The sequence below is a fragment of the Erigeron canadensis genome, chromosome 6 (genome assembly GCF_010389155.1).
Source record: "Erigeron canadensis isolate Cc75 chromosome 6, C_canadensis_v1, whole genome shotgun sequence".
Lineage (NCBI taxonomy): Eukaryota > Viridiplantae > Streptophyta > Magnoliopsida > Asterales > Asteraceae > Erigeron > Erigeron canadensis.
This window is the reverse complement of record NC_057766.1, coordinates 41,054,675-41,076,537: the sequence shown is the minus strand read 5'-3', so window position 1 is coordinate 41,076,537 and position 21,863 is coordinate 41,054,675. Positions and strand designations below refer to the sequence as shown.

Sequence of the window (21,863 nt, the reverse complement as noted above, 5' to 3'; positions counted from 1 at the left end):
CTGTGAGTAAGATCCTAGTTCGCCTGGGTCTTTTTTCCCCTTGTAATCGCAGCACCTTGTTTAGCTTTTTCGATATGAATTTGGGATCTAAAATCCCGCTTATATCTCAGACACTTCCATTCATCATCTCATCAGGTTCTCACCTTCAGCATCCAATTGATCCAATTCTAATATACAACATAAATGTATATATCATATCATGATGAAGATGAAACAAGACAATTTCAAAATGTTGTATTTTCCATTTGCATAATTCTGATCAAAACAAATATGGTTAAAGTCATAAAGAAATTTTTTTCCAAAAGATAAAAATAAAATAAAATCAGTCTGATCTAAATATGTTAAAAGAATCCAGTAAAGCTACATTTGAAATTGAAAGTTACACATCGGCAAAAATGTGATAAGTTTTGGAGTGTTCAGCAATAAGCCTTAAGGCAGCAATGGCTGCTGCAACAGCCATTAGACTAAAGAAACAAACATTGAGCCAATGCCATGACTTCTGTAAATATGATAGCTTCTTCTTCTTGGCCACTAGATACATGTGATTCGCAAGAATAAACGTAAGTGGGAAAGTACTGATTGCCCCTGTTAGGCTCATGAAGTCTCCAAGGAATGGCAACGCAGCTGATACGAAAGTGGTCATTATAATGTAGCCCCCTCTCACCATTATTCGGAAAGACAAGTTTTTAAGGGCCAATGCACTTCCTTTTATTTCGTATTTAGTGTCCAAATACTCGTACATCGGGCTTGCGAATATCTAGAGCCAACACATGAGAAACTGAGTTAGCATAGGATAAAACCAGAGAAAAGGATCTGGACAGTGAATGCTTTGATATTATAGGCGGCAAGATGAGCAAGTCAGGTTAGTAGGTGTCATATCCGAAAGGGTTTTGGTTGAACCCAGTTAAGTTTGTACTTATGCAAACGGGGGTCCATAAATAAACTCCATTTCACAAAAGCAATAACAAAACTGGAATAATACCGATTTAGGAGGTTGTATGATTAGAAATAAACTTCAGACACCCTTTCAAACTTTTCAGCCCATTATAAATTTGATATGCTAAAGATAAAACATATTATAAAACAATTCATTGCTAAGTAAACGGTTCTTGCCACCTTATATAGAAGGGCTGAGTTCTTTCAAGGAAAAGAAAGAAAGATCGGAGGGGATGGGTAATATGTAGAATATTACATGCAGAGCGATAACAGATTGGAAAAAAGCTGATATGTTGGCGAACGTCTTCACCCAAACTGGACCATGAACACTGTTGAGTAGATACAAAGATGCACCATTGCCGTAAGCCCAGTAGCCGATGAAGACAATGGCATACAGTGGCAAAACCCCTACAGAAAACTGGAAGTATAGAGCTTTCATCATGTTAGTAACAACTGGAGGTCTGACTGTAGCCTGCAATATAAAAAGAATTCTTAACAACACGGAAATCATCATTGAGATTTTTTTGAAGTCATGCATTTCTGAATACTACTTGTATCTCTGGGAGCATTCCTGTGTTGAAAGCAAACACGAGACTTGCAGAGGCACCAATGATTGAAAAGGTCTTGCTTGTAGGCATTCCCAGAATGCTATAATCCCTTGGTGGAGCCTTAATTCCTATAAACAAGTTGTATATCAGAACTTTAGGTAAAAGAAGGCGTCAATGATTGTGAGCTTTCACCTTTACACAAAGAGCTTAATACAGGATAAATGTCATTTTACACAGACATTTGATTATGAGAAAGTAATATGCAAGATCATAAAACACGAGACTTTACCATCACGAAGAGACAAAACAATTGCTGTAACAATATATACTAGGCTAAAGAACGTTGAAAATCCCAGCCAAATTCTTAGAGCTGACAGATGAGGGATACAAATTGCAAAAAGAGCACAAGTGAACCCTGCAATTGCGATAAAGTATGGGAGCTTCATGGCGTTGTCCTCCCTGAAAATTATATAAATAGCCTGCAAAATCAAGCCTGTAACATTATATAATTAACAATAATTGAAAATAGCACAAAGAGAGGTTTTTGCACATCTATATATGTGGTAATCAAAAGCGAAGTAAATCATATAATCTTTAAAATCTATTAGGCTTTTCCTAACAATAATGATGCATTTTCATACGCATTCAAATGGCTCAAGAACACATAAGTGATCAATGACAATAAACCTTGACGGTTTTTCTTGACAAAAGTCAATTTTCCTATAAACTCAAAATAATCAACTGATGATAAACATTCGTCACCCTAATACTTATACTAATCCTAACACCAATAAAAGAGGAAACAAATCAAGTCATAGTTATCCTAATAAATTAAAAGATAACTTATTGAAATAAAAGATTATTTACTTAAAATAAAAGATAACTTGAATTAAACTCCATTGCGGGTCGGGTCAGATGGGCTGACTACTACTGCATCATTCTCTCCCTCTTCGAAAAAAACTCGTCCTCGAGTTTTGCCTCCCCATCAAAACCACCAGGATCAAATGGAACCGTTTTGCACTCAACATTATTATTGAAACGCATGTGTTCATCATAATCAATCCTAAAATGGGCTTCACTATGTATTGTTGGTATCTGGCCCAGATCACTAAATTGTTGATTCTTGTAACCAAAGGCCATAGTGAATACTGCATGGTTTTTCTTTTTCTGTTGAAATTCATATTCACCTTTATTATTATGAAAACACATCACCGAACTCCTCACGTTACCAATTACATCAGCAACCTTCAATAACTTCAATGCATTCACATGCACAATTTTAGGATGGGATTTTGTACCAAAACTTTCAATTATTGCATTTAATGACTTGCCATGAGAATCGGCAGGAACTTTCCTACCTTCATCAGTTTTGCCACATCAGCACTATACCACTAACGAGCCCCAAAGACCATGCCAATGGTGTCGCCCAACCAAAGAAACCGACGAGCCGTTGGCAACGGTCTTAATAACATAGGTATAAGTAACTAGCAAGGAAACTACACCCTACCTTTAAAGCCTGACCAGCCAAAATGATATAACCGACGTTAATCATGAAAAGATTCACATATTGCAACACCCATGTAAGAGAATAAGATCTAGACCCTGCAGTTTTTCAAAAACCTCTGTCATTTACAGGAGTTCTATTTCAAAAAATGTATAGATGTGCAAAATGCTCTCTAGTGTGCTTCTGTAATTACCGTACACAAAGCCTGCAAGGTCTCTGTATCTGATATGTCTCTTCCCACCAAATTCATGGAGCTTCGCAATAAGGGCATTTGCATATAGTGATATGAGTGTAGCTAAGAGTAGACCTACCACACCACCTACCCAGCCGAGAGGAACCATGACTGCACCCGAATATCCCAACACGTATGCACTGTTGATACCAGTTGTAAGTACAAAGCCCGCTTGAAACCACGAGTCTACAACATGAAAATAACAAGTAAAATAAAACCCGAAATAAACACTTGTTCATACCTCTTTGGAAAACAGTCTAGCTAGTCTTATATAATCATAAGAATTAATGACCAAAATGTAAAACAATACCATTGCTGATCTTATGAGCTGTTTCAGGAATTTCAATGACTAACTGTTCAGCATTGTAAATCCTTGACGTACCACCACCCGGAACCATGTCTTCTTTTTCGATATCCATCGATATCAAATATAAACCTCGTCTTTTTTTCTTCTTCTTCGGATTAATGACAACCGAAAATCAACGAAAATCTCTTCTTCAAATCTCACTCCTATTTTCATCCCAAACTCATTGCTTATGTGAAATAAAATACAGATTAATATCACGAACACACGAGTATATAGTTGTTAAACAATATTGTGTAATATCCAATCACTTAACTACCGTATGTATTTGTGCGCATGTGATATGGAGATTGGAATCTGATGTAGAATTAAACAAACTTCACTGACTGATCGCCTTAAAATTCGAAACAGAATATGCTTGTTTTCTGTTTCATCTTATCGACTTTTTTTAACTAATAAAATAATGTCAACATTGCAATTTTGTAGTATTTCCTTTTTTTTATACTATGTAATTAGTTGCTCTAATAACTTATCGACCAATCATAGCTCTCGATTTCTTAATGTTGACTATTGTTTTCAATTTTGACTTTAATTTACACATTTTTATTTTTCATCACAAATTTACACACTTTATCCCATCACAAGTTTACACTTTTTACCCGATAACTTTAATATAATAAATAAATAAAAATAACTAATATATATCTAATAGAATAATATCTAATATTTATCTAATAAAATAATAAGTAATATATATACAATAATATATTATATCATATATATATATAATTAAAAATAAATTAAACTTAATGTAAATATATTAAGATTTTAATAGTAGAAACAATTGAACTAATTACTTATTGACCAATTATATCGTTTGATTTCATCAAATTGACTCTCGCTGATGTCATCGTTTAATTGTTTACATCATTTTATGTAATTAATACAAAACAATTAACTAAAATAATTATCTTTACAAAACAAGCAGCATGGTTGGATCAGTGGTAAACATCCTTGCCTCTGGAGACAGAAGTCATGGGTTCGATACTCATCCCATGCAAATGTTGGAGGGCCTTTTCTACCATTTAGGTAGAAAGTGGAAGCAGCCTCTCTACTTAGGTAGAGGTAAGGTCTGCCTACATCTTAACCTTCCCCATACACTGTCGAGGTATTGGGGCTCAAAACCCGCGGAAGGCGGCAATGAGCAGTTACTTACTTACTATTTACTAATTCTCTTTACAATGTTATTAAAATTGGTTTCTATCTACAAAGCCCAGTTTCAGACACGAACAATTGTACATTGCGGGATCTCAAGTTAAGTCGAGAAGGGGCTTTAAGCTGTTAATTATGACAAAGATGAGAAGACAAAAAACACTACAACAAATTTCATCGAAGTCTTTCAAATGATGAAAGAGGGTATATGTTTCCAATTTTCTTTTATTACATTAGTTTTCTTTCTATTAACTTAACATTCTTGACATTTGAATTGAATACTTAGTATATCTACTTATATCTTCAACTTTGAACTTATAAGCTTTTATGAGTTACATGTAGTAATATCTAATATTAATAATGTCATAAGTCTCGTGTCCAGTGTTAGACACGGGTCTAAAATCTAGTTATCTTACGATCATTTTAGAACGGAAAATGATAATGAAAGCATTCTAAATTTTTTTTTTAACCGACCAATCAGTGTTTTCTTATTACACCAATTTACCCTTCGTTATTACCCATTTAATGAAAGAATGCAAAATAGATATATAGTTTATGATTGTTTTTCAAATCTTATTAGAATAACAAGTTGTTTAGCGAAACAAAGAGAGAACCTAATCCTAAGTTACAAAATACAAATCTCTTCCAAATTTGGAATTCTTGTATTAGAACTATGATGGAAGTTCCTCTTTTTTGGATCAACATATCACATTATTGTTGCTGTTGTTGCATTTAAATGATTAGTGCCTACATTACAACTAATATCTGCCTATCAATGCATCATCCATGACAATTGGCAACTCATACTAGCCAATACCCAACAATGAGACTGGAAATTCGACTTAGAAGGTTGCTTTAAAGTTCAAAAAATTATAAAAGATATCTGTTGGTTATCCTACAGAAATCTCAAAACAATGATGCAAGATGATAATATGATATGTGTATTTACTTCTATAAGAAGTAGCACCAAGGGGGTAATGATCATGGTATCATCAGTATTTCCTCATGATAAAGTGGACCAAATGGTTCTTTTGCATTCGATTTTTCAATCACATATAATCTAGCATCCTTCAAGGTTCTAACTTCTGACCGTTAAAGGAAGCTTATAGTTAAGCTTTAAAAGAAGGTAAAGAACAGGTTTCCTATGACACATAATGCTAAACTGTAACACAGCTAAAATTACGGCAGAAGATTACTGATAAAATGCTTAAACATTTGAAACAGCCAAAACATGTTTGCGAATTTGATTCATATCAGCAAAACACAACAAATAGTCAAATACCTCATCAAAATGGAAACTCCAAATTACAAGTTCAAGCTCTACATCACTAGAAACTAATACATCAACAAACACGAGTTAAATTAACGTACCAATTACCAAACCATCTCTCTACTTCTTCATACCAGTTCCAGAGTTCTTCCCTTCAACCACACCAATCTTTTCATACTTAAACTCAACCTGTCGCACACACTCCTCACAATCCCCTTCAACTTTCTTCCTATCAGCAACATATGACCACACAAAGAGTAAAACCAAAGCAGCCAATGCACCACAACCAGTCGCAAACACAAACCCCGAAAGAAAACAACCCTCCTTATTCTTCTTCACATACTCTTTTGGTATAATTGGTATAGAATGCATCCATTTCGGAACACCTTCAACCTCACTAGTCCACGAATATACATTCGTCACACTAGCCTTCTCATTATTCCCATTACCCGACACCAAACCAAACAAAACCTCTTTCCCATTCAACTTTTTCCCTAAATTAACTCGATACGAAACCAAGGGCTTAACAGGCTTATCATCATCAAACTTACCTACCATAACATCTAACCGTCTAAAGACCGCACGGTAACTAATCCAAGCAGTTAACTTTACTCCATCCTTTAACACATTATCACTCTTTGAAACATTATCAACCCCAGGAAACGAAATATTACACACATTGACACGAAACTCAACAACCATTATCCGATTAACATCTAAAACCTCAAAAGATTTAAACTTTTCGAAATTAGAAGGAAACCCAGATGGGATAATTACCAGGGCAATGCCATTTCCGATCTTGAAGGTGAAATTTGATGAAAACGACGTCGCATAAGTGAAATTGAAAGGTGGGTTGTGTAATATGATGCCGTAGCTTGATGGGTTTGGGCGGTTGAGTTGTACGGAGTGTTGATCGCCGGCGAAGTGGGCGTCAGCTAAGAGTGAGTTTCCGGCAACCGTGGGATTGGAAATTTGGTTTGAGATTGAGAAAGTGGGGTTTGTGAATAGAGATAGGACAATGAAAGTGATGGCCAAACCTTTAAATGAAGGCATGATTGATGGTGATTTTTTGTTAGAAATGGAATTTGGTAAAGTGTATAGTGAGGAAATGGGGTTTTGAGTTTGGAGAGAAGAGTGTGTTGTACTTTATGAACTAAGAAGTGTACTTTGATTAGTGTTCGTTAAGTGTGCTTTTTGGGGAAGGTAAACGCATTAGTTAAGTGATTCTCCGTATTACTACATTCTTTCCTCTCTTTTTTCTAGGTTTGAAAAACAAAAGTAAATTAGGGTTTTATAAGAATGCTTATTAAGATTATTGTTTACTATCCGTGTAATGCGGTGGCGACAGATAGTGATGGTGTTGTCGACGTCAAATGGTGTATATAATTGATTTAAAGGTGTTTGATCGAAAAAAGGGTAGTAAATATATTTTATAATATAACGGTGTGATAGTGTAATCAGTATTAAAGGTTTGTTGTGATTTACTGTAATTAATTAAAAGTAGTTTGGTCAATTTGCATGTTATACTTTTCTAAATTTTTAACATGAGGGTCAAAATTTTTATATAGTAGTATAAATAAATGTTGCTTTGAGAAAAACAATTTAAAACAATCAAAGTTTTTATAGGGGCTTAATGAACATTCAAACTTTGATAATTTTAGATTTTTAGTTCCCTTCTTACCTTTCTTATCTAACTAGTTAAGGTAAAGAATGACTTTATCATATAATAACTTAAAGCTGAAATACAAAGCATATAATATGATCCAATTATATAGCAGTATAAGATTGTATTTCATAAATAGTAATGAAAGATTTTATGTATGGAATGAAAAAAGAAAAACTTGTTCACTGTATTTGCCTTCCTTGAGTTAATAATTCATTACTTTAGGAATATAGTTCCATCAAAATTTATTCACAATTGAAGTGTAATAATAATGGGTGTTTTTAATTGTAAAAAACAAAGAGTTTATTTTGGAAAATTTTCAATAAAAACAAGCAATCCCCAAATATGTTTTTCAAAAATAGTATTAATTGAAAAATAAAATTGTTTTCTAGCTTCATAAACTAGCTCTGGGAAAACTAATTTTATATAAAAAAAATTTTTTAAATTTTTTCCGCCTCATACATAGAGAACACCTTTTATTTATTTTTCTTAGAAAAAAAAAGCCTCTTTTCAATTTCATTAAAAAAAATACTAACAGCCTTCTTTATGATACGTGAGTTATGGAAAGTTGGAAACAATCTATTTGATTCCGGTATGTACGCGTATAATAATACTAATAATTGGTCCATTTTAGAGAGATACATAAGATTCAAAGGGGAAAAAAACACAACGTAGATGGTATAAAAAAAGCTGTTCCCATTTGCATCATGCAAGTGCAGGATTGTTGGCAAAAGCCTTTTGCATACAATAACTGCATACGACTTGCAAGAAGCTTCAAGATGACAGTCACTTTCATATTATCACCATTTAAGTATATAACTACTCATCTATATATATAACTACTCATCTATAACAAACACCGTTGCATTTTCCTTTTTAAAATCATGGGTTGTATGATCCACCACCTGCACAAACAAATACACATAAAATTAAAAGCTGCAAATAGATATCATGACAATTGTACATATCCTATGTGGCTGTGTAGCTTGAAAATGGAACAGATAGAATACCAGTATACAAATGATTAAGGCTGCACATTGCAGGTTTGTAATTGTGCATGGTTTTGATTAATTGACACTAAAACTGGGAACGGGAAAAACAAATTTCTATCCAATGCTGGAAGGATGCAACTTATTGCAGCAGTTTTATGACTTTATCTTCAATGCAGGTCTGATGGGCCTGTCTTTCTTATTCCTAAGCAAACTATGAAAGATATTGAGAGGATTTTCAAGGGGTTTCTTTGGTGCCAAAGTAAAGAAAGAAACTGTTCAGTGCTGCCTTCCGCGGGTTTTGAGCCACAATACCTCAACGGTGTATGGGGAAGGTTTAGATGTAGGGAGACCTTACCACTACCTAAGTAGAGAGACTGTTTCCATTTTCTACCTAAATGGTAGAAAAGGCCCTCCAACCTTTGCAAGGGATGAGGATTGAACTCATGGCCTCTGTCTCCAGAGGCCAGGGTGTTTACCACTGATCCAACTATGGTGAGCTGACTAAAGGGAAGGCCAAAATTGCTTGGAAAGATGTATGTAGGACTAAAAGTCAAGGTGGTTTGGGTTTGAAGAGCTTAAGTGACTGGAATGAAGCATCATTAACTAAGCATAGATGGAATATTGCAAGTACAAAGGAAAGCCTCTGGGTGAGATGGGTTAATACTGTTAAGTTGAGAGGAAGGAACTTTTGGGAAATTGATTTTGATTATAACGACAGTTCGATGTGGAAGAATTTGTTGGGCTTGAAGGATCAAGTTAGGACTCATATTAGACATCAAATTGGTAATGGACAAAGCACTTTCATAAATTCATATGGTATGACTGATTGACATGGTACCGGGCCCGTAAGCAGAAGTATTAGTGTTAGAAAAATTGATGAAGCAGGTTCTAATACAGGAATGAATGTGACAAGCACGATTGTGAATGGCAGATGGAACTGGCCATCTGATTGGAGAACTCAATTTCCAGTTTTACATGAGATACCCACTCCTGTTTGTTTGGACAGAAATGATAAAGTGATTTGGAAACAAAATAAGGGCACTGCAGGAACGTTTGCTGTTAATTAAGTTGGGGATGATTTAAAGATTAGTAGTGCTAAAGAGCAATGGAGTATGATTGTGTGGTTTTCACAAGGAATACCTAGTCATATGTTTATTTTATGGATGGCTGTACAACAAAAGTTACAGACACAAGACAGGATATTGGTATGGAACCATGATACTACTATGAAATGCCATCTGCACAAAATATTTATGGATCCTTATAAACTTCTGTTCTTTAAATGCAACTACTCTAAAGTTGTTGGGACAGGGGGGGGGGGGGGGGGGGGGGGGGGGGGGGGAGGGGAGGGGAGATGATGAAGAAGTGATCTCTCAAAAGAATAACAGATTTACAGTTGATTGGAGAGATATTGAGGCTTAAGGTGTAGATTGAGGCTTATGGGGCTTAAGGTGAGGAAAATAAAAAGTGTTGTTAATGAGTACAAAATGTGGAATGTGCTGTCTAATTTTGCAGAAAAAGAATAGTAGGGGACGTGGAACATCAAGTATAATAACTATTCTTTATAGTATAACACTATTCTAGAAAAAGAATAGTATAACTAAGCATACTAATTTTTATCTAGTATTGACGTGGAACATCAAGTATAATTCTACCAGACAAGCACTAGAATTGAACAAGAATTGCTAGTGAAGTTCTGATAAGTTATACTTACATTAGTATTACTCAGTTCAAGGTTGTAGAAATCCATTTTGTCCCCTGGCTTGAATAAAGGTCCAGCATGCCAAGTCCCTCGGTTGAGCTTCACAAATTTTGGACCAGTGATTTTAAAGACTTGAACACTGTCAACAGCAGGAGGCACAAAGAAGTGACCACTGCGTGATTGCACAACATTTCCGCCCTTGTCTTTTGCATTTGAATCCACTATGGATGGTCTTGAAACTCCAAGATACCAAGTACAACCAGAAATTGAACCAAGGCACTGGGTCACACTTGCATGGTGTGTTATATTGGAAAAGTTGAGAGCCCTATCTTGCAGGTGCATGATATAAAACCTAATGGAATACAAAAACACAAGACTCACTGTAATTGAGCAAAAAAGTGCTTTACAACTTTAGGCTACCAGGGGGGAGTAGAGCCTTTAACTCTGATGTACACGGCCTAGGGTATTTCCATGGCAGTTTCCTAGACCTTTTCCTCCCCAACCCAAGATGTTTACCCAACGAGGCTCAAATATAGATCTCTAATGAAGTACTGAGAAGCTTATGCCTTACCACTAGGCACCTTGGAGAGGGTTTGAACTTTATGACTCCTGCAACATACATTAATTGATGATGTTCATAGTGCATAGCTTTTTATTACCCTTGAGCTTGACGCAAAATCATAGCAAGAGAACATGTTACCATCTTTTCAATATATTTCCTGGCTAATATAATCCTCACGCTTCCATAACTAAGACTCTAATTACAAGTTAGTCACACATTATTGGTATCCTAAGATATACAAAGTATAATGTGAGGGGTATCTCCCACCTTGAACACTACCTGATTAGTAAAAACGAGTTGGGTATTTTTACCCATAACCCGAATATTTTAAATCAGAACACAACCCTACCAAATGACAACAATTATTCCAAGTTATTAAAAAAGGGAAAAAAGAAAGAAGGGAAGGAAAACCTAGGAGTGCCTTGGGAGAGGTCGAGTTGAGCATCATGAAGCCCGAATTCTTCGCCGTCTGGTGAAGCCTGAACCACTTGTCCGAACTCTTTGAAAGTATCAGGTGTTGCTTCTATTACCTTCAGTTTCACCACCACCGGTTCCATTGCTGCTTTTAAAATCCATACATACGGTTGATATTTCAGGATGCTATATGATGGGATTGACAAATGCGTGTCATAAAACACATGTGGTCTCACACACACAATGAAGGGGATGTGGAAAATGAAATGCAATGCACGTGAAAATGAAAATGAAAATGAAAATGGACAAACCTACTCTAAATAGATTGGTGGATTGGAAAGTTTTATAAATTATTTAATTTTTGAAAGCGAATTTTGTTAATTTGAAAAAGCTTTTAAACGTTGAAATCAAGAAAAACTTAAAAACGCAAATGGCAATTCAACAGAGCAAATGAAAACATAACGACATCAGTTTCAAACAATTGTTTGCTTCGGCGAATCTCTCTCTCTGCAATGATAGTGGTTGAACAAGATATAAGAATACAAAACGGATTGATAAATTAACTATGACTTTTGAGTTTGACTTCTCAATGAGTGCAGCGTAACTCACAATCTCAATTTCCAATTTAGAAAGTTAAGTGTAGTGTTGCGTAAGATTCCTTAATTTCATTAAATGGACATTAAAAACGACTCATGTTGGTTTATCTATACTCCCTTATAAAGCAAATTAGCTTTAAGTCATTAAGAACCTGATAAGTCTAAAATGCCCCTTACCTTAATACATCTTTCTATACTCACCTCTACAGTTGGACTAAACTACCCCGCATCTATCTCATTCTAAAAACAAAATTCCACCGCAATGTGCGGGTATTATGCTCGTTCCATCATAAGGTGGTGTCCTCTTTTTTTGATCAAACAAAACCCAATAAAACATGTACATATTGCATTTCTAGTAGTATCATATTTTTTTATTAGTTAAAATAGTTAGGTTTCACTATTCAATAATCATAGTTAAGCTTGACATTTGATTTCAAGTTGTCTACTCTATCAGTGACCAACTGTATAGCAACATAAAGACAAATCATCATATTATTATTAGTCAACATAATTACTTACAAGCTGCAATGAAAATGAAAAGAGAGGTTAGACTACAAACCCACGAAGCACTCAACACTAAAGGATGGATGAGTAATGGAATCTTCGTCTTCTCACAATAATCCAAAGCCCCAAAAGTGCGGTATGTGTGGGTGATGCTGAGGATGAGAATTTGATGGATATGAATCTGGAGGTTGGAAATGAAAAATAAAGGTGTGTCTTCTCACAATGAAAATGTGTAGTTTCCAGACGCCAAAAGCAAATAGAAATACAGAATGGGTCTTGTGTTCCTGGACCTGTTGTGCGTCCAAAAAAACAAAGAGAGAACCTGGGCTTGTAAACTTCGGCCCACAAGATTTATATATTCGCCCACCAAGCTATTCGTTGTTCGACACTTTGAGCGAATAAAACACTAGTTGTATAAAATTTATCGTTTCCAATTTTATCTGATTTCCTGGGCCGGGTTGACCCGACGAAAACCCGTAAACCTGACAAGCCCGAATTGTTTATTAACTTCAACATGATATTATATGTATTTATATTTGATTTGTTTCATAATTTTATGCAAGTATATAACCACGTTCATATTTATATGCATATTATCAAAATCGTTTATGTTTTTATGCAAGCTTATTAAAAATTCAAAACCTAGTTGAATATCAATTTATAAAGACTCCTAATTTATAGTTACTCAAACTCTTTTTTTTTCATTTATACATTAAACTATACAAATCACATTGTTCATCTCATCCATTGGCAGAGGTATTTTCTCAATATTTAACCATATAAATATCAATTTTATGTCTTGTTCATAATGATTTTTAAACTCAATTTGTAACTAAAACATAAGTTTTGCTTGATATTGATTTCATATTTAAAACATGAAATTTGTGAATATTGAATTAATTATATAGTTTTTGGTGAAATAAGAAAATAAGGCTGAAAGGTTGCCATTAAACTATTAAAAAATAAGTTCAACAATATTGGCTCATGAGTTTTGCATCAGCAAAAACATTAAATAAAAAGGTATTGATGCATAATAGACTATTGAAAATATATATTTAACGGGTTATGGGCTGACCCTTAAAAACCCGAGACCGCATGCTAACCCGGACCGGACCGACCCAATGAAACATGGGCCAAGCCTCGGTTCACTTTTTTGGTAATTCACGGGTCACGGGCCGGGCCGGGTTGAGCCCATGATGGCATCATAGACTATTGAATATATACATTTAACGGGCTATGGGCAGAGGCTTAAAAACCCGAGACCGCATGCTAATCCGGACCGGACCGACCCAATGAAACATGGGCCAAGCCTCGGTTCACTTTTTTGGTAATTCACGGGTCACGGGCCGGGCCGGGTTGAGCCCATGATGGCATCATCACCCCTATCTTCAGTAAACTTTTACTTTGAGGTGTTTTATTATCTTTTTCTATAAAAAAAAATATTCAAGGCCTCGTGTCCATGACGACACCGCATGATATCATGAGTTCATGACCATGTTTTGTCAGACACTACTCTTTTTGATTCCAAATGAAGTCCCTAATTAAATAAATTCCATATGGTTTGGATTTCCTTTCTTTAATCCAGATAATCATCTATCCAATTCCCATTTTTGTGACCTATGTTACCCTACCCTCTAGGGATGTTTGCCTATTTATTATCGATATTTCTTTCAAAAATGTCCATGCATACATTTAAAAGTTCATGTTTCGATCACACGAATCATATAAAAAGGTATGATGTTATTTTATACCGTATCTATCTACATATTCCTATTAACTTGTCAAACATTTAAAGCTCCATAACTACTACCCACTTAATTAAACAAATGTAGCTAAACGTACAGCACGAAATTGCTTAATGCCTTAACTAGCATTATATAGCTTTAACTTAATTGACTTTTCAGACACATACTACAACCGCACAATATATGCATCTGGTAAAGACGGGCGTTATTACTATTTTAGAAGAAAAATGTGATGTTAATATTTATTTATTTTTACAAATATGCTTACAAATTACGATTATGATGAAGTTTCTATGATGAACTTATAATCAGGTTTATATATATATATATATATATATATTCTGAAAATACGTATAAACTTAGAGCTAATTAAAAAGAAAATTAAACTTATTTATAAGTTCGTACTATATTAATTTGTTTCGAAAAGCTAATTTCATTCCAATATTCCATTTCATGCCCAAGATAGGGGATGGAAATATATAAGCAAAAAGAAGCTAGAGTCACCAAAATCAATCAAAATTAGAACTAAAATATATAACGAAATCCGTCAAGACTTATTAATTAACCAATGAGGAAAGTCGATCTGAGGGTTACAAATCCACTCTGTCCATATCTCCCCAGCGAATGTAGTCTTAGAAATCCAAAGTTGTTGAACTGAAGCAAAGCTAGCTACGTGTACGTCCTCCTCGATATAGCATCAAGACCATCCGCGCGCCTGATCTGATCGAGCATAATTAAAAAACTCTCTCCATATATATGCGTTGAGAAATTTTGAGCTTACTATTATACGTTGTTTAATTTATAAAATTTAGCATATATATAAAATCAAATTACAAAACTGCAGGTTAGGCGACTTCATGTCACCAGAGTATTTAGATTTGAAGCTTTTATGTAAGTTATAGTAGAAAACTTTTTTAACAGCAATATATTAATAAAACTCAGGCAAAATTTTGAAGAAAAATAATTAAATCAAATAAAGAAGAACTACACAACCAAAATAGCCAACGAAAGTGAACTTAATGCATCAAATATCTACTATTTCAATGATCCTTCTTCCAAAAAACATGAGCCTCCTATTAAGTTTATTTATATACATAGTAAAATATACGAATCATTTAGAGGTTTTTAAGTCATGGAAGTGTAATGTATGTCTGTAAATTGTTTGTTTTTCATTAGTATCATGTTCTAAATTTTTAAATTTTAAGTTAAATAATTTTGTTTGTCTTAAATAATACTTATAAAAATTATATGAATTGATTGTGTTTTAGAAGTGTTTTCACTAATATAAATTATTTCATCTAAGTTTATATACCATAAAAAATATATATATTTAAAATCAAAGTTTAAAAATAAAGACTTTAAATATTCAAAACAATATATTTTTAATGAGACGGAAGAGTCTACTTTTTTGTGTAGTTACATACTTACATAGTTCTTAAAAACAAATGATATTTGCATATATATCTTTATATTTTTAATAGAGTTTAGCTACGTACAAATTATACTTATAAAAGAGTACATTCATCCAAAAATATGATTTTAAAAGATGTACTTATAATTATTATTTTAAAACTAACTAACTAGTAGGACAAATATTTTTTTGGTCTGAGAGGGTTAAAATTGCTCGCAAATATTGTGTAGTGTAGCAATTAATAACATTTGAATAAGTATATGTTACCTTTAATAACTTAGATCCAATATTTATCCCATGCATCAACAATTCAAAATTGAAAACCACAAGTGAAAACTGAAAATTAGGTAATAAAGTTAAGAAATGCACCATATCTTGCTCCATTGTCTACCAACTACCATCGTCGGATTAATTGGAAAAGCACTATAAAGCCTTGGATAACACCAACCGTTGGAAACTACCCGAAAATTCGACCAAAATTGTTTATTATTACCACTTTTCTGCTGGTATCATGCCAATTACAATTAGTGGTAACATATATTCACCAAAAATTATTAATTAAGTTGATCCTTAGACCGTATTACGTGCAACTTTAATTCGATATGAAAACTCTCAGATCATAGTGATCTCATGAGCATGACTACACTTTTGTCAACGATCTAACTCAAATTAATATTATTGCTATAATATATATTCAACATATGTAAGTTAAATTATATATTATGATGTATACATATAGCATGTATGCCATCTCTAATATTCATAAACTATCTTATTATTTTGAGAAAAAACCTCCATGTAAAATTGACATATATGTATCTATGTTGATCATGGAAATGAAGTCATGAAATACAACAAGAATGCCATACAGAAATTAAAGAACTTATTATGATTATGCAAGTACATTTTTAATTTAATTACCGTATAAACATTAAAATGCATTGTAGGTAGGCAAAAGATGAAAGTAAGACTTACAAGATCGAGTAAATGAAATTATACTCACTTGTATTTGGAGAACTTCTCATCTCACCTAATTATCGATCACCCGGCCTCTCTTTGAGTTGTTTGGAAATATTGAGTTGATTAATTTGTCTGGTTTAATTTGTTGACTAAATGGAAAACACGACGATCATGTTTTCTAGCGTCATTCCATCATATCTTTGATAGATATATATCATCTCTAGCTTGGGTGGATATTTACGTTATAAGCAACCGAAGAATGAATCCAAAGGGATAGCATGATCCCAACTCGGTATATATATAGATACACACACAAACGGTATTTAATTTGGGATCAATGCGATCCCTTTGGATCCCTCCTTCAGCTACCGTCATGGTCTTCCTACACGCGATCTCACACACGCACACACATAGATAGAGAGGGGTGAAAGGAAAAAATAAAAGAAAGAAGAACAAGAAATAGCTGAGAAAAATGGAACAAGGGAGGCTCAATATAAGAGATTGTGAAAGTGTGTGATATATCTATAAAAGACAACTCTCTATTTACTCAAAATTAATTGGCTATTTTTCTTCTTTTCCTTTTGACTTTAATCCTATTTGTGTGTCAAAAAAACGTGCAATCAAGATTAAACTGGTTTAACACAGTAAAACTCATAGACGTGGAACTTTTTTCTCCATAAGAAGAAACTAATAAGGATAATTACTTTTCTTAATCCGAAATGATTATGAAAATTATGCTGAGAAAGGACATTTGTTAATCGAGTAGACCCCATGCTGTTTAAACGGCCAAGCACATGTATAGGTCTCACCAAAATTGTGGGTCATCCTATTCTTCATAAGAAATTCCCACCAATTTGGGGTGCATATTAATATATTGTTATCATTTTCTTTTCTTCATTATTTTAAGTATTCGCATAATTTATTTTCAAAGGATATGGTCCCATCCATGTTCATGTTTTTAATTAGGGATAAAAAAAAATCATCATTTATGAAACACCAAAATTCTTTTGGATTCATAAAATGAACTTTTAGTTACACATTTAATGATCGATGCATATGTTATATATATTAAAAAAGCATATATGATATCTTTAATATATACTCCCTTCGTCCCAGTTTAAATGTCCAGTTTTGACTTCCTGAGTCTTTGATCGTAAATATTTTTGTTTGTACAACATAATACTTAATGAAAGTTATATCAATAAAAAGTAAATCTAAAGCTCGATCAATCTATCCATATATTTTCTATCAAGTATTGTATAACACAAACAAAAAGATTTACGGTCAAAGTTGCGAAATAAAAACTTCAAAAGTCAAAATAGGACATTTAAATTGAGACGGAGGGAGTATGTAACTGTATATACAATACAAACTTAACTAAGCTTGTGTAAATTATGTTGGAAAATTTAAGTTTAAAACATAAATTATTCAAGTTAATAGATATGTTAAAAGGAGTTGAAAGAGTGTTTAACTAATGTGAGTTTATCCCACATTGGAAGAAGTATAAATATTAACTGTGTTTATAAGGAGTAGTATTGAAAGAATTATAATTCCTTATAAGGGGCTACACCCCAAATGGGCAAGGAGGGTGCGAAGCACCCGACGCGCCCGAGCTCGGGGTTGGGCCGATGAGGCGTAATGTGGCGCACTTTGCAAGCCCGTTTTGCCTTCTTTTTTATTTATGTTTATGTTTCTTTTCTTTCTTGTATCGATTAATTAGTAGTTAAATTTCATTGTAATCTTGTTGTATAATAAAATGTTCTTTTATTGAATGGTGTTCCTACAAATAATTAATTACTCGTATTAGCTAAGCATGTGATGATATGTACGTGTGGTATAAAGCTAATAAGAAAATTTTAATTGTATCTTAGTAATAACTACTTGAATTCCAAATATGCTTGTTTTGGAAGCAAATGCACGCACCCTTTTATTTTCACCATGATATAGTGATAGCATGTGGGTGTTTATTATATGTTTAAAAATGATTATATTATTATATTACAGATCGAGTATGATTAATTATTATGTAATCCAACAAAATCAGTCCAGAAATATATTCAGATCTTCATGGTCAAAGATACGTGATTTAAGGTGCTTCTCTTGGGCACATGTCTTCATTAAGCCAGCACACATAATAATTATCATATACGGAGTATTAATTTATGAAAAATGTTAAATGCATAAGATTACATGTAGTGCATTCAAAAATTATATATTTTATATTAAAAACTCACATTTTAAATTTTATTATAAGTATAAAACTATTTAATTTATTTTATATACAACATTAGGCTTTGTTTAGCAAACACATTTTTTTTTATTGATAATTATAATTGTTGTTTCATATAATACCATCATCATCGATCGTTATAATTTATTTTTAGATTTTATTATGTAGATAGACGTGCAATGACTACAAGTAATTTATTTTCATACATCACACAGAAAATGTTGATTATAATGTACTCGTATTTAAGTGTCAAACACATTTAGGACAACGTGTGTTTGAGCATCTTTTATACTGTGATATTATGATCACATATATTTTGATAGTTTCATAAACGAATGTAAAAAACAATGTAACAATGTGTTGTATGACTTGTATCTTGGTAAGCCTACAAAATAATACTTTTGTCAAGTGTTATTTTTGAATGACGTGTCATAAATGACGCGTTACATCACTTCATAGTTTATATTAATTGACATAGAGAAGCATCTTGAACAATCTTGGCTCAATGAGGTATTCTTTTAGAGTTTTTAAAATCAATCAAGCGTGTTTTAAAGCTCTAAAATTTATGTCAATTTAGAGGTTAAAAGTTGGATAAGGAAGGTCAAATCTCATGATTGCTGATTATGAACTTACAGTTATAGTGGGTTAATATCTGTACTGGGGACCTTCAGGGAAGAACAAACAATTTAGTTATAACTTAAGGAAATAAGACAACGAAAAAGGTATTTAATCTCATTGGCATAAACGAGTTATATGGGAGCCATTATAAATACAGTTTATCATTATTCAAAGATGGAGAGATTATTTCGTGTATCTCCGGCCTAAGATTTTACCTTAGAAAAATATTATCGACAAGAAGGTAAAACCAATTAAAACCGAAGAGGATAATCGGGAAATTTGTATTGGTCAGAGCTATAATATATACAGTTATATCATTAAAAGATAATTTCGGGTTATAGTTGTTAAAGTAAAATAAGTTTATTAGTTTAGGTTCCAAACTTTGGTGATAGCTGTATTTTTTAGTAATTTGATGGTAATTATATATGTTCATAATCTAACTATTAGTTAAATTGGCAACTCCACTTAGTGATGAGAAAAAAAACCAAAACCCGTGATCCGACTCAGAATCGGCCCGAACCAACCCGCCTGAAGGGCTAACGGGTCAGCTCACGGGTCAAGCTTGTTGCATTTTTGGGTCGCGGGTTGCGCGGGTCAGGCCGGGCCGGCCGGGTCAAGCCAAAAACTGAAAAAAGGTAAAGGAAACCCGTGACTTGCCCAAACCCGTCCTGACCCGACCCAACCCATCACGGACCGAGTCACAGTTTCGATTTTCATGTACTTGCGGGTCCCGAACCAGATTTTCGTAGGTCGGACCGGGTCGAGCCATTTGTACATCCCTAACTCCACTCCTTTTTTCAAAAAAAACCACTACAACCTTAAGATTAATCCACTGTCATTTTTACAACAATTACTTAATTTTACATTAATAACCACACCACAATCTTTGCCATCACCACTCGTCGTAGCCGCCGCTAGCACACCGCCTCTGCCATCACTGCTGCATCGCACAAACATCTTTTTATTTTAGAAAAATATTGATTTATTGAAAAAATATTTTTTTTTAAATCGATACACATTTTCTTCCCTGTTTGACAAAAACAACAAACTTATACACATCTATAATCATATATGTTTACAATTGGCCTGCCATATAATTAGAGAATATTTACATTACTCTGTCATTAAAACGAAATAACTAAAAAATCAAGAGAAACATATTTAAATCATTTTTTCTACACATACAGATAGAAGCTATATATGCACAAAAGAGTATGGACTATGGACCACCATTAGCTTTAAATTATTGTTCAGCCCTTTAATCACCTTATTCAAGTATGTTGTTTTTAAAAAAATATATATATATGAAAATTCAGTTAAATATTTATTAGTTGGTGAATGCTAAAGCGTTTTCCTTTTGTCACCTTGTACTCTTGTAGTAGTTTAGAAGCAAAGTTGAGAATTGAGATATTAAAGAGTAGTGAATTTAGTCGATGGGACCCCAGTGATAATGTTATCAAAGTTAAAGGGCTGATATAACAATTAAATGATTGCCGATGGTCATGAAGTTTTAGAGTGGGGGACCTTTTAGACTTTTCTGCAATGTAGTTGCAATATATTTCAAAGTTTTAAAAACTGGTTTTTAACCATATGGAAATTTTTCGTGTTTATTCTGAAATTGTGAAACCAGTATGGTCTACATCACGTAGTCTAGATTACGTGCAACATTTCACAATTATACGGTGAGATGTCTCTTAATTTCGAATGACTGACTGTTAAAAAAAAACTTTATTTCATTTTCCTTTTACAAAATTGATACTAAATTTATTACGATACAATAATCAAAACAATACTTCATCTGTCACAATTTAAAAGGCCTAAGTTAACTAATGGAGTTTTCTTTATCAAACTTAAACTGTAGATAATTTTTTTTTATATACAATACTTAATTAAAATAATATTAATAAAAAACATATAAAACTTATACTCAATGTATTTATATATATTACATCATACATAACACAACTAAAAATATTTACGATTAAACTTGAAATTAAAAGAAAAAAAAACATTTGAGATGAAGAAAATACCAATCAGATTTAGAACTTATAAACAAATTAAGTATTATAATTCATTTAATACTTTCTGGATAAATATGTCAATTTAAACTTTACCATGATTTTATATATCTATACTAGCATAGTATCCACGTAATGCGGCGATGGTGTGGTGACGGCAGCAACAAGTAGTAATGTAGATTATTGATGCAGATGCAATTAATATCATAGGGGCAGTAGAGATATTTTAAAAAACAAATAACGGATGTGCATAAATTAATTCATTAAAAACAAATTAATTTTCAAAGAGGATTCCTATTTTGATCAATTTGGAACTAGCTGTTTTCTAACTCAGTGTCTCAATCTAAAAAAATGTTGAGCTATAACTTTTAACGACAGTTTAATAAAAGCCGTATATAATTTACATAACCTATCATTTATCTCTAATCATTAACTTTAACCC

At 33.2% G+C, this 21,863-nt stretch overlaps 3 protein-coding genes across 6 annotated transcripts; all 3 read right to left on the bottom strand.

Annotated features, from left to right (window-relative positions):
* Nucleotides 1–312: 312 nt before the first annotated feature.
* On the bottom strand, nucleotides 313–3,810 carry LOC122605323 (proline transporter 3-like). The gene is made up of 7 exons (XM_043778249.1): nucleotides 3,531–3,810; nucleotides 3,182–3,406; nucleotides 2,992–3,086; nucleotides 1,774–1,963; nucleotides 1,488–1,612; nucleotides 1,193–1,408; nucleotides 313–757 (listed from the first exon to the last, which is right to left on the bottom strand). Exons 1-7 carry the CDS (start codon nucleotides 3,637–3,639, stop codon nucleotides 380–382), a joined length of 1,338 nt encoding a protein of 445 aa, XP_043634184.1. The 5' UTR covers nucleotides 3,640–3,810; the 3' UTR covers nucleotides 313–379.
* A 2,316-nt stretch (nucleotides 3,811–6,126) lies between these two features.
* On the bottom strand, nucleotides 6,127–7,059 carry LOC122604907 (L-type lectin-domain containing receptor kinase S.4-like). The gene has a single exon (XM_043777766.1). The coding sequence runs from the start codon at nucleotides 7,057–7,059 to the stop codon at nucleotides 6,127–6,129; it is 933 nt and encodes a 310-aa protein (XP_043633701.1).
* A 1,258-nt stretch (nucleotides 7,060–8,317) lies between these two features.
* LOC122602823 lies at nucleotides 8,318–16,986 on the bottom strand. Of its 4 annotated transcripts, none has more exons than XM_043775423.1 (4): nucleotides 16,599–16,986; nucleotides 11,337–11,484; nucleotides 10,376–10,715; nucleotides 8,318–8,574 (listed from the first exon to the last, which is right to left on the bottom strand). In XM_043775423.1, the coding sequence occupies exons 1-4, from the start codon at nucleotides 16,618–16,620 to the stop codon at nucleotides 8,509–8,511; spliced, it is 576 nt and encodes a 191-aa protein (XP_043631358.1). In that variant the 5' UTR covers nucleotides 16,621–16,986; the 3' UTR covers nucleotides 8,318–8,508. The 4 variants fall into 4 exon arrangements, with proteins under 4 accessions (XP_043631358.1, XP_043631362.1, XP_043631360.1 ...); XM_043775427.1 differs by having other exon boundaries at nucleotides 16,571–16,613; XM_043775425.1 differs by lacking the exon at nucleotides 16,599–16,986 and adding an exon at nucleotides 12,455–12,946.
* Nucleotides 16,987–21,863: the final 4,877 nt, after the last annotated feature.

Excerpts from the sequence above, each read along its gene's own strand:
- LOC122605323 (XM_043778249.1), bottom strand. The coding sequence starts at position 3,639 with ATGGATATCGAAAAAGAAGACATGGTTCCGGGTGGTGGTACGTCAAGG. Across the intron at positions 1,964-2,991 it reads TGGCTGGTCAGGCTTTAAAG|GCTATTTATATAATTTTCAG; the intron begins GTAGGGTGTAGT and ends TTGATTTTGCAG. Across the intron at positions 758-1,192 it reads AATCTGTTATCGCTCTGCAT|ATATTCGCAAGCCCGATGTA; the intron begins GTAATATTCTAC and ends TGTTGGCTCTAG.
- LOC122604907 (XM_043777766.1), bottom strand. The coding sequence starts at position 7,059 with ATGCCTTCATTTAAAGGTTTGGCCATCACTTTCATTGTCCTATCTCTA.
- LOC122602823 (XM_043775423.1), bottom strand. The coding sequence starts at position 16,620 with ATGAGAAGTTCTCCAAATACAA. Across the intron at positions 10,716-11,336 it reads CTCTCCCAAGGCACTCCTAG|GTTTTATATCATGCACCTGC; the intron begins GTTTTCCTTCCC and ends GTATTCCATTAG. Across the intron at positions 8,575-10,375 it reads TTGAACTGAGTAATACTAAT|GTGGTGGATCATACAACCCA; the intron begins GTAAGTATAACT and ends TTGTTTGTGCAG.